At 45.7% G+C, this 13,324-nt stretch overlaps 1 protein-coding gene across 1 annotated transcript in view; it reads right to left on the reverse strand.

Moving 5' to 3' along the window:
• LOC102014231 (interferon lambda-4-like) overlaps positions 1-12,767 on the reverse strand; it is a 14,229-nt gene extending 1,462 nt beyond the window's left edge. Inside the window, exons 1-4 of the mRNA XM_013522287.1 lie at positions 12,678-12,767; positions 9,914-10,048; positions 374-658; positions 4-183 (exon numbers count right to left, since the gene is read on the reverse strand). Coding sequence (XP_013377741.1) covers positions 4-183; positions 374-658; positions 9,914-10,048; positions 12,678-12,767 — 690 coding nt within the window. The remainder of the gene's footprint in view (positions 1-3; positions 184-373; positions 659-9,913; positions 10,049-12,677) is intronic.
• Positions 12,768-13,324: the final 557 nt, after the last annotated feature.

The following is a 13,324-nucleotide window of genomic DNA, read 5'->3' on the forward strand; positions in this document are numbered from 1 at the left end:
CACCGCCCCTGCCCGGCCTCCTGCCGCCCTGGACGGGCTGCAGGGCCCGGACCGTCCCGGCGTCCTCTGCGGAGCCCGACGCCCCCGGGAAGGCGCGAGCCGGCGCTGAAACGCGCCCCGTGTTCCTCGCGCCGAGCCTGCGCCCTGCATGGAGCCAGGTCGGCTGCCTGGCCCCGCTCCTCCCTGGCGCAGAGCCCCGCTTAGCGCTTGTGAGGGGACACAGGGTAGTGTCTGGCTCCCAACTGGGGACCTGAGGTAGGCGGTGAGCCTGCTGCGGGGAGGACACAAGTGTTCCTCGGGACAAGCACTGCTGTCTCCAGAGCTGGCGGGTCAGGGCTGGGCTGGGAGTGCCACGGGGCCAGGCCTCACTCACATAGCTGTCCCTCAGCGCCTTGACTGCTGCCACTGCTCTGGGGTCCAGGGAGCGGTAGTGTGACAGCAGGCAGCGCCTGGGCGCCACCGGGCCTTGGTCTTCGGCCACCCTGGGCTCGGCGGCCACGGCCAGCATGCACATGACCCCCAGCCCTGCGGCCACTGCGGCCCTGCCTCTCGGCTCCATGTCTGCTCCTGCAGGCAGCGGGGAAGTCGGGGAGTCCAGGGGCAGGGCCTCTGGAGGCCAGCGCCGCTTCTCCTTCCTCTCCCAGAGGGTAGGCTGACGCTGGGGTGCAGGGCGCTGGTCAGAGGGGAGATCACCCCACACGGGCCTGGCCACCACCCCCTTTTCTCCAGCTTCTCCCCTCCCTGCTCACCTGCAGTGCCCCTGGTGAATGGCTCTGTGGCAGGGTCTGCCTTCCCCGCCCCGCAGGAGGTGTGCGGAGTGATGTGGGCCTTGGGCGGTGGTACCCGGGCCAGCCATGGTGGCTTTTATGCACCTGAATGAGGAAACGGTGTGCAACCGGGCTTCCCCGTCCTGAGCATCACCCTTTCCAAACGTCAGCGCTGGCCGTGGGCTCTCGGGATCCCGGCCAGGGAGTGAGGACTTTACCCGCGGTGCTCCGGTGCCAGGGATGGCTCGGGCCCAGCACTCCCTCTGGAGCAAATTATCCGGTCTGCTGTCTGTGCACATCTGTTTATCTTCTGTGACTGGTTCCAGTTGCTCTGCACACTCAGGGTGAACTGCACACCTCCCTTTCCTTCTCCTAGAGACCACCAGCATTATAGGGATTTCCACCTCTACTGGTACATGGGGATGTCACTTAGCTTGCTTTTAGAGAACTCCTTCAGCATCCTTTGCCTTGCAATTACATTCTGTCCATCTGTCCTTGCATTTGTTTTTTTCTATCTTGATATCCCCCTTCCTGTTCTCTCTGCTTTTTCATTTATTTTGTGTGTGTGTGTGTGTGTGTGTGTGTGTGTGTGTGTGTGTGTGTTTGTTTTTCTTCTGGTACCAGGAATCGAACTCACGACCTTGCGCTTGCCAGGCAGGCACTGTGCCACTGAGCTAAATCCCCAGTCCCTCTCTCTGCTTTTTCATTATCCATGTCTCAGGCAAGCTCTTGTTGGATTTCCTATTTATTTTCTTCATTTTGCCAGAGATGTAACCAAGGACCTCCAGTGTGCTCAGGCAAGTGCTCTACCACTGAACCACACCCTAGCCCAGTATTTATTTCTTTCCCAACTATAAAAGTATTGCTATGTTAAAAATTAGAATTATGGACTTTGTTTTCATTGATAGCTAATTGCCCTATGCACTTCCCACTGCAAAACCCCTGTGCAGGTGCCCTTCACGTGCCCGGTGGTTTTCTCCTCAGCAACAGTGTGAGGTAAATCATCTTATTGGCTGGCATTTCATAGATGAGGACACTGAGGCTCAGGAAGGATACACATCCTACCCAAACTCACACATCTGGTACATGCGAAGTGGAGATTTGATCCTAGCCTACCTGGGTTATTATTAGCAGAACTCTTCTATCTCTTATCTGATCTGTCCCTTGTAGAATAGCTGACATACATATGTTTTGAGCCAATTTGCCAACTTCTCTAAATGGGACTGCTTTTAACCACAATTAAATTCATTCACAAACATTGATATCATGCATAAGTAATGACATTTTATGGTTGTGTCTTTCCTTACATTAACGTGACAAGATTATTTTATGAATTTTCAGTGCACATTTTCCTTGTTCAAAAGTATAGAGGTATAGAAACATTAAAATAGCTGAAGTGTGAAAACTCTGAAATTCCAGGGCAGCAATTCCCCTCCAACATTAGCTGTCCCGGAAAGCAGCAGCAAAGCATATCTTCCAAGTTTTTGTTACATCATCCACCCTTTCTAGCATCATATATTTCATTTGGAAACTGAAATAACTTTGGGAAGGTGACTTGATCCCCCATAGTGGAAATTGGGTATCCAACCTAGCTGCAGCCATTTACCTCAGTTTGTCTCCCTGGCCACAGTGACTGGATTTTTGGTGGTCATGTGGCTTAGGCCAGTCTAGTCGGAATGACTCTCAGTCCTGCATATCTTAGGGAAAAGATGTCATGTTCTTCCTCTTGGAAAAAAAGGACGTCTAAAGCCTGAGGAGTTGCTACCACCCACCTTGGAATTACAAATATAAACAGCCTTCTACCAGCTGCAGGGAGGCCTGCAAGGTTTTTGTTTGTTTGCTGATTTGTTTATTGATTAGACAAACTGGAAGGTTTGCGGTGTTTAAGCCCCTGAGTCAAAGCTTACCTGAAACCTCTCTTCTTGGATTTTTTTTTTCTTTTGGTACCAGGAGTTGAACTCAGGACCTTACATTTGCCAGTCAGGCACTGTACCTCTGAGCTATCTCCCCAGCCCCTAAAACCTCTCTTCTAATTCTGGACTTCTCAGTTTTCTAAGTCCATAAATTCTCCATTGTTCAAGCCTGCATGAATTGGATTTTTTGTTTATTTCCCACCAAAAATGTCCCAAGTGATGTACAGCATAGGGCTGAAATAAAATCATATGTCTTCAAAGACTAAAGCATTAGAAGTAAAATTAGTAATGGCTGGAAGGGTGGAGGGCTGTAAGTACTGGATGCGAGCTATTGACAGTGGTCCAACTCTGGGCACCACAATGTACATTATTAAATTCAAGTTATAGAGGTTTAAAAATTAAATTTAATACCACCCCAAAGGAAAGGATTCTTTTACCCACTGTTTGAGACCCCGACTCTGGAGCTTAAGCAACAATTACAATTACAACTACAGCAATAAAAAAAAACCTCTGGAAAACATATTTGTGAGTATGACTGAAAAATGATCTAGAAACTAGGTCATTCAAATGTTGCTGGTAAGAATGGGAAAATGGTACAGCTGCCTAATAATAGTTTGGCAGTTGGTTATAAAACAAACTATGGGCCAGGTATGGTAGGGCACGCCTGTGATCCCAGCATTTAGGAGGCTGGGCCAGGAGGACCTAGAGTTCAAGGCCACCCTGGACTACATAGCGAGTTCAAGGCTAGGCTGAACTAGAATGTGTGACCTGTCTCAAAAAAAAAAAAGTAAAACCAAAACAGCAACAAAATTATGGAACTCCTAGTCAGCTCAGCAACTGTATACCTGGACATTTATTCCAGAGAAATGAAAACTTACATTCATGCAGTAGCATAGTTATTTGCTATTCAGATATTCATAATAGCTTTACTTGTAATTGCTGAAACTAGAAAGCCCAGATATCCTTCAAATGGTGAATAGTTAAACAAATTCTAATGCATAAATGCTGTGAAATAGAAATGAACTATTAATACACGCAGCCACCTGCGTGAATATCCAGGTAACTGTGCCGAGCGAGAAAAGCCCATCTCAAAAGACTACATACTGCATGACCCTAATTGGGTAATATTTTGAAATGATGAAATCTCAGAAGTGGAGAATAGAATAGTTGTCGCAAGGGGACAAGGTAGGTGGTAGAGGGAGGAAGACAGTGTGTTTGTCAAAAGGCAATCCCAGGGGTCCTTGCAGGAATGAAATTGTTCTGTGTTGATTGTGGCAGTGCATACATGGACCTAAACATGTGATAAGACTGTATAAAACAACACACATACCTGCGCACATGCACACACACACAGATGCACTAAATAGAGGTAAGATGAGATTTTGGAGTAAGATGACAAAATGTGTCAGTGGCAATATCCTACATGTGATACTGTACTACCGTAGTTTGTAAGACATTACCTTTGGCATAAACTCAGTGTATTAGTGCTGTCTTTTTTAAATCACTGTGACCAACCAGACATGGTGGTGCACGCCTGTAATCTTAGCACTCGGGAGGCTGAGGCAGGAGGATTGTTGTGAGTCCCAGACCAGCCTGGGCTACAAAGTGAGCTGAAGGACAGCCTGAACTGCATAGTGAGACCCTGTCTCAAAAAGACAAAAATCAATCAAGCAATCAATCACTGTGACCAAATAGCTAAGAAAAACAATTCAGAGGGGGAAAGATCTACTTTGGCTCACGTATTCGGAAGTTTCAGTTCCTGGTCACGTGGCTTCTGGTCCCCATGGTGTGGCAGAGGATCAGCACAGAAAGCTAGTGGAAGAAAATGGCTCCCCTCATGGCAGGGCTGGGGAAAGAGACAGAGAAGGGGCCCAGGGCCAGATATAGTCCCAGAGGTCACATCCCTCTGACCCACGCCTTCAACTAGCCCCACCTCCAATTCTCATCACCTCCCAATAATCAAAATACGATCTCATCAATGGATCGATCCATCCCTACCCAAAAATCCCATTACCTGGTGACCAAGCCCCCAGCACACGACCTTAGGGAACATTTCAAATCCAAGCCACCATACCGGGTGAAGGGTGCACAGGATCGCTATGTATTATTTTTCATAACAGCATCCAGATCTTCAATTTTCTCAATAAAGATTTCAACTAAAAAAACTCTGGGGAAAAATCAAATCTACAAGAAGCAAATGGCCTACTCAAAAGTTTAACCATGGGAAAAGTGTTGAGGGTGAAGGGAACCAGCAAGGGCTGGTGTCACACACAGGGACTAACAACAGGAAGCAGTTACTGCTCCCAGGTACGACAGGCAGAGAGAGTCGCTGTACATCGAGGAACAGCCCCGCTCCCCAGCCGCAGCCTTGCTGGAAGGGAACCAGGCAAATAAGAGAATGAGTACCCCGGCCCTGCCCTTCCACCCAACCTCAATCTCCTGCCAGTACCTTTGGAGGGCACAGCGGCAAAGGGGTGCGGGGCGAGGCAGTGCCTTGCTCAGCCATTCTTAGCGAGCCCAGGGATCAGATGGACCTCCTCTACCTCTTAGAAAGCTCTCAGAAATTCTCCATCCTGCAGCCACTGAAGCAGCAATGAGCTGGCATTGTCTTCATATCCCACGAGTATGATGTTTTAGCTTCCAGTCTCTCAAGTAGAATTCATTCTCCTTGTAAGAACTTAAAATATTGATAAATCTGAATATTCCTGTGATCATTGCCTCAATTTTTATGCTCTCCCCAGAGATAACCCATGATTAATGTGAGACATATCCTTGCCTGCCTTTTCATACACACACACACATTATAAAGCGCTAAGAATATCTATTTGGGTGATTGTTTTAATTAAACTTTTTATTTTTGACATAATTGTAGATTCAAATGCAATTGTAAGAAATAATACAAAGAGATGCTGTATATCTTTACCCAGTTTCTCCCAGTGGTACTTTTTTTTACAAAACTCAACTGAATATGATGGGGCATGGCTATAATCCCAGCACTATGAGAAGCTGAGGCAGGAGGGTTGCAAGTTCAAGCTTGACCCAGACAACTTAATGACAGTTGAAGGGGCTGGGGATTTAGCTCAGTGGCATAGTGCCCACCTGGCAAGTGCAAGGTCATGAGTTTGATTCCAGGCACTGGAAAAAACACAAAAAACAAAAGAAATGACAATTGAGACCCTGCTTCAAAATAAAAAATGGGTAGGGATGTAACTCAATGTGAAGGTCCTAGGTTTAATACCAGTACAAAAACAAGGGTCCCAAATTATTTAGGATATTGGCCAATGTCGATACAGGCAGGCCACTCTTTTTTTTTGTTTTGTTTTGGTTTTTTTTGTTTTTTTTTTTTTTGGTTTTTCTCCGGTACTGGGAACCGAACTCACGACCTTGCTCTTGCCAGGCAGGCGCTTTTTGCCGCTGAGCTAAATCCCCAGCCCCCAGGCCACTCTTTTTTTAACCAGGCTGGGCTTGAACTTGAAGCAACACTCCTGCCTCGGCTTCCCGAGTGCTAGGATTACAGGTGTGCACCACTGCACCCGGAGGTTGCATTGCTTTTTAATAGTCACATCCACAGTCCTTCTAGCCCACTCTTTCTGTAACCACTGGCAACTGCTAATCTGCCCTTCATTTCTGTAATTTTGTCATTTAAAGAATATTACATAAATGGAAACATCCAGTTCGTAACATTTTGTTATAAGCAGTGGCGGGGAGGAGCTGATCATAATTCTCTAGAGCTTTACCAGACAGATGTGTATCTGAATTTATTAGTTTTTGTTAATGAGTGGCATTCTGCAGTATGGATGGACCAGCTTGTTTAACCACTCACCTGTTGAAGAGCGTGGGTTATTTCCAGCTTGGGGCTATGACAAAGGAATAAGCATTTATGTACACGGTTTTGTGTGAACATGATTCTTCATTTTAGTGGGATCAATGTTCAGTAACATAATTACTAGGTCATACAGTAATTGCAAAGTCAGTCCCTGCAGAAAGTGCCACACTGGCTTCTGGAGTGGCCGTACCTTTCACATTCCCACTAGCAATGTATAAGTGATCTAGTTTCCCTGTTTCCTCATCAACCTCGGGTGTTATCACAGGTTTTTATTTTAGCTATTTTGATAGATATGTAGTGATGTCCCCTTGTGGTTTTAATGTGCCTTTCTCTCATGGTTAATAGTATTCAACACATTTTATGTGGTTATTTGCCATTTATGGATATTTTTCAGTGAAATGTCTGTTCATGTCTTCTGTTTTCCAATTGAATTGTTCATATTTTTCCTGTGGACTTTTGAGAGTGCTTTACCTATGCTAGATACTAGCCCCTTGACAGGCAGATCATCTGCTGGTCATTTTCCCCAGTCTGGAGCTCACCTTACCATACTCTTTCACAGAGCAAACATTTTTTTGTCTTTTTGCGACAGGGTCTCACTATGCATTTCAGGCTGGTCTTGAACTCATTTACGTAACCTAGGCTGTCCTCAAACTTGCAATGATCCTCCTGCCTCAGCCTCCCGAGTACTGGTATTACAGATGTGTGCCACCATGCCCGGCGCAGAGCAAGCATTTTTGATCAAGACCACTTTGATCACATTTTTTCTCTTATGGATTCAGCCCTTGATGTAAAGCCCAACCCTTTGCTTAATGCAGATCCCAAAAATTTTGTCATGATTTTTTCTGAAATGTTTATGACTATATAATTTACTTTTAAATCCCTTATCCATTTTGAGATAATTTTATTTTAAGTATAAGGTTCAATGCAACATTCATTTCTTGACCCTAGGGGGCAAGTTGCTCCAATACCATTCATTGAAAAGGCAATTTCCTCTACTGAATTGCTTTATATATGTGAGTACTATTAAACAGAAGTAGTGTCACGCCATCTGTACTGTGCAGTCATTTGGTTTTTTCACTATATATGTCTCAAAGAGTTTTTCATGTCAGTACACATAGATTCACCTCATTCTATCTAACTGATGCAGGTCTAGCTGGACCTGGGGTTCATGATACCTTTCCCTGCTAGGATGCAGGGGCAGGAGACTTTCCATGGGAAGAAAGATGCATCATTATCTTCACTAACCTTTACCTGAAGTTTGGCATTTCTTCCTATTATGGATGTAGGCAACAGGACCTGGGGATGTGGCTCGGTGGCAGAGTGCTTACCTCATGTGTGTGAGTCCCTGGATTCATTCCATCCCCAGCACTACACACACACACACACACACACACACACACACACACACACACACACACGGCAACAAACTGTAACAGTATTAGAACCTGTGACTTTGTCATTGAAAGAATTCACACATATTTTCATATTTACAGAAATAGCTCTTATCTTGAAATATCATTTACACTCATTACCACCTCAAAAAAATAGTAGTTATTAGAAATATTGCTATATTTTGCTACTTAATACTTTAATACTTGGGGTTTCTCAGGGAGGTAGATCTGCAAATAAAAAGAGGACCAGCTGAAAACAATATGCAGTATAAGAACCATTGTTGAAGGGGCTGGGGATTTAGCTCAGCGGCACAGTGCCTGCCTGGCAAGTACAAAGTCGTGAGTTCGATTCCCGGTACTGAAAAAAACAAACCAAAACAAAGAACCATTGTTGAACTCCTTCCATTTTGTATGGTGAAGCTCTGCATCATTTCCAATGTTTTTTAAAGATTATTTTTATTGTTTTTTACTTGTTACTGTCTTTGATTGTTTGATCAAGCTTGCATTCTTATGTCTAGTGGACTGAGGAACTTCACTGAAGATAACAGTATGTAATTTAGCAACCACTGTAAATTTCCATCATTTTGTCTTGAGGTCATGTATCATTTTCGCTGTTTTTGTGTTGTTTTGATTTTGTCTTCATTGTTGTTTTATCAGTTTTTAAATTTTTAAAATAAGAAAAGGGGACCAAGAGATGGAGCGGGGAAGGGAAAGCAGATATAAAATGAATCAAGATGTGTTATGAACATGTACCAGTTTCCCATGATGAATGTAATCATTATGTACTGCAGAGATGTACTAATAAGAACACAAATTTTTAAAATGAGATGAAATAGCTTCTCCATTAGAAAAATAAAGATATAGTATTTTATCACAAAGTTGTTTTTATGTTTGGTAATTATGTTTCACTATAATTAATTTGTTCATATTCCTGTGTGTTTAATAGAACACATTTAAATATATGATTCTGAGGCTTGGACTCTTAACTCGGTGGTAGGACTCTTGCCTGGTTTACCCAAGGCCCTGGTTTCCAACCCAAGCATCAAAAAAAAAAAAAAAAAAAAAAAAAAAGACTCTCAACCAGTAAGTGCTCATAGCAAGATTTCAAGATTCAAGGTTAATATGTAAATGCAAGTTGCTCTCTTGTACAATAGCAATACACATTTGGAATTTGCAATTAAAAACACCATGTGTGGGGCTGGAGGTATAGCTCAGTGGTAGAGCATTATTTATCATGTCAAGATCCTAGGCTTAATCCCCAGCACAGAAAGGAAAGGAAAGGAAAGGAAAGGAAAGAGAACAAAAGAAAAGAAAAGAAAAAGAAAGAAAGAAAGAAAGAAAGAAAGAAAGAAAGAAAGAAAGGAAGAAAGACCACTCCTCAAAATAAAACACTTAGGTATAAGTCTAATAAAACATGGACAAGTGCTATACTGGGAAAACTACAAAGCCCTGATGAAAGAAATAAAAAATCTAAAAATTGAGAAATATTCCATGTTCAGGATAGGAAGACCCAGTATTGTTAAGATGTTCATTCTTCCCAGTTTATTTGATAGATTCAGTGCAATCCAATTGTAGTCAGGGTTTGCAAGGAAAAGTATTTAATACAGGACACATAATTTATAGGATTATTTTATAATATGCCCCCAAAGAGTCAAATGCAAAAAGAGTGTGGAGATCTTTTCATACACTAGAGACCCAAAGAATCCAGCTGAAGACCTACAGCCCATGGCAATGTTCTCCACAAGTCCAACTGGAGGCCTAGAATCCACAAGAGTGACTCATGCAAGTCTGTCTGTATCTGTATCAAGGATCTGCACTGGGAAGATCCAAAAGTCAGCGGTGAAAGCTAGCAAGTCTGTGCCAGCAGGATGAAGGATCTGTGCCAGCAGCCTGAGAGATCTGAACTGGAGCCAGGAAGCGATGCTCAAAGCAAGGACCAGAGCTCCCCTGAAAAGAACTGCAGTCATCCTCAGTGACAGGGAGCACCTGAGCTCCTCTGACGATGGGAATTCATACCAGGAAAGCCATTGTGGCAAGCTTCTCTGGGAGGATCAACAGCTCGCCATCTTCCCCTCCAGTTTTCTTTTTACGTTGTTGGCAAGAATCTTCAGGAGGACCTTCCACATCCAGTACCACACTGATCCACTTGAGCTGGGTGTTACAAGTTGACTGTAGATTAATCCACAACACCAATCAAAACCTCAGATTGTCTAGCATGCTTGAGACCTTGGGTTCAACTCCTAGCATGGAAAAACAATTCCAGCATGTTATTTTGTGGATGTTGGTAAACTGAAAATTTCTACAGAGATTTAAAAGACATAGCAAAGTAAGCACAATAATAAAGGAGAAAAGCAAAGCCAGAGGACAGATTCCACCCAACTTCCAGACCTATTGTAAAACTATAGTAATCAAAATGGAGTGGTATTGGTAAAAGGATAGAAAAACAGAGCTACAGAACAGAATATAGAGCCCAGGAAGACACACACAAATATGGCCCATCAGGCTTTGAGAAAGGGGCAAAAGGCAAAACAACAGAAAAAGGATAGTGGAGTTTTTTTCCCCTAAGAAATGGTTCTGGACACCTAGATGCCACATGCTAAAGAAGAGATCTTACACCTTTCACAAAAATGAATTCAGCATGTATCTTAGACCCAAACGTAAAATGCAAAACAAGAACATTCTTAGGTGACAACATCGGGGGTGGGGGGGTGTGTACACAGGTCTAGGTAACTGTGTGTCCACTGATGTTTTTCTAGATGTAACACTAGAAGCATGATCCATGCAAGAAAAAAAAATTAAAATCTGTCTTGAGAGAGAGACATTATTAAGAAAAAGGGGGGTGCTGGTCTTTCTCACTTCCCCATGAGAACAAAGACTTTAACAAAACCCTGAGGGAAGCCTCAAGGCCACAAATAGGTGCTCAGTTACCAAGGGATCCTGTTACGCCCGAAGTTGTAGCAGTGGTGCGTGGGGTGTCTTCATAGCTCTCCACACCCTTCTCCCTCCTTCTTTACCCTCCTCTGGGCCCAAGAAGTTTGTCTTCTGACACCTATTGCATGCAACCCCTCCCTGAAACAGACCCCAGGACCTTACACTAACTATTGTCATTTCCCTTCCCAATTCAATCTTTTTGGAAATGTTCCTAGTTTCAATTCTACCTCAAATTATCCTAAATTGATTGGCCCATCTGTTTGCTGCTGGGTCCTAACTGATACACTATAATTAAAGACGTGGGGAAGTGCAAATGAGAGATAATGATGAGGCATTAAAAAGCAGGCTACCAAACTGTATACAGCACGGCTCCAGTTTGGTTGAACTTGCTCAGAGAAAGGGACAGAAGAGGAGAGGTACTTACACATGGTTAGAAATAGATCTACTTCCAGAAACGGGATTCAAAACTTAAACTTTCCACCTTGCCTGTTTCTGTACTGATGCAATGTTTGTAACCATTACTTTGGTATTAAGAAAATATATATACAAATATATGGACCATCCGTATATACTGGGAAAGTGTTCCACAGATGTGATCAAAAGTGAAAGGAGTGTTTTTCATTTCATTTTCATTTCAGGTGGGTTTTTTTTTTTCTCCTTTGTGGTTTTCTGTATTTTTCAAACTTTATCCAGTGAACATGCACTGCTAATTGTATCACAAAAGAAGCGGCATGTTTTATTTTTAAACTAAAAGTGATAGATTGAGACAGAGAACCCCTGACTGGTATGTTTGTTGGAAAAAGGAAAGAACAGACAAGGATGGAGTTACACAAAGGCGCAGAGGGGCTGAGCACAGTGACTCAAGCCTATAATCCCAGCACTCAGGGACACTGTGGAAGGAGGACTGCAAGTTCCAGTGCCACCTGGAGAACTTAGCAAGACCCCATCTCAAACGGCTGGGGTGTAGCTCAGGGGCTGAACACCCCCCAAGTTCCAGGCAGGTACCAACAGATATACATGAGGGCAGAGCTGTGGTCAGGAACAGAGAGAGAAAAAGGAAGGCATACACAGATGAGGTGAGAGTGAATGAAATGAAGACAGAAATGAGGAGAAAATGAACTAGAAGCTTCAGGGTGATTTTGGCACTAGAGAGCCAGCCTTGCAGCTGGACAGGATGTGGGTTCAAACAGTACTTCTGCTGGACAGCTGTGTACTTCTGGAAAGAACTATAGGATATGGGTCCTCCATTGCCCCAAAGTGGAGTGGAGTAACTGTAGGATAGTGTTTTGGTGAGGTTGTTGATGATTAAAGGTGATGATACGTACATAACAGTTACTTAGAACACAACCTGGGAAATACTGAACCCCCAAAAGGGGCTGATTAAGGCTATGGGATTAAAGAAATAATAAAACATTTAGAGGTACAAAGACCAGTGAGACAGGAGAGAGGAAAGAGACCGAATTGGGACTGAGTGCCAGATCAGAGCCATCCCTGGCACAGGAGCACAGCGGGTAAAGTCCTCACTCCCTGGCCGGGATCCCGAGAGCCCACGGCCAGCGCTGACGTTTGGAAAGGGTGATGCTCAGGACGGGGAAGCCCGGTTGCACACCGTTTCCTCATTCAGATGCATAAAAGCCACCATGGCTGGCCCGGGTACCACCGCCCAAGGCCCACATCACTCCGCACACCTCCTGCGGGGCGGGGAAGGCAGACCCTGCCACAGAGCCATTCACCAGGGGCACTGCAGGTGAGCAGGGAGGGGAGAAGCTGGAGAAAAGGGGGTGGTGGCCAGGCCCGTGTGGGGTGATCTCCCCTCTGACCAGCAACCTGCACCCCAGCGTCAGCCTACCCTCTGGGAAAGGAAGGAGAAGCGGCGCTGGCCTCCAGAGGCCCTGCCCCTGGACTCCCCGACTTCCCCGCTGCCTGCAGGAGCAGACATGGAGCCGAGAGGCAGGGCCGCAGTGGCCGCAGGGCTGGGGGTCATGTGCATGCTGGCCGTGGCCGCCGAGCCCAGGGTGGCCGAAGACCAAGGCCCGGTGGCGCCCAGGCGCTGCCTGCTGTCACACTACCGCTCCCTGGACCCCAGAGCAGTGGCAGCAGTCAAGGCGCTGAGGGACAGCTATGTGAGTGAGGCCTGGCCCCGTGGCACTCCCAGCCCAGCCCTGACCCGCCAGCTCTGGAGACAGCAGTGCTTGTCCCGAGGAACACTTGTGTCCTCCCCGCAGCAGGCTCACCGCCTACCTCAGGTCCCCAGTTGGGAGCCAGACACTACCCTGTGTCCCCTCACAAGCGCTAAGCGGGGCTCTGCGCCAGGGAGGAGCGGGGCCAGGCAGCCGACCTGGCTCCATGCAGGGCGCAGGCTCGGCGCGAGGAACACGGGGCGCGTTTCAGCGCCGGCTCGCGCCTTCCCGGGGGCGTCGGGCTCCGCAGAGGACGCCGGGACGGTCCGGGCCCTGCAGCCCGTCCAGGGCGGCAGGAGGCCGGGCAGGGGCGGTG

The sequence above is a fragment of the Chinchilla lanigera genome, unplaced genomic scaffold, assembly GCF_000276665.1.
Source record: "Chinchilla lanigera isolate Chin_1 unplaced genomic scaffold, ChiLan1.0 scaffold00067, whole genome shotgun sequence".
Classification (NCBI taxonomy): domain Eukaryota; kingdom Metazoa; phylum Chordata; class Mammalia; order Rodentia; family Chinchillidae; genus Chinchilla; species Chinchilla lanigera.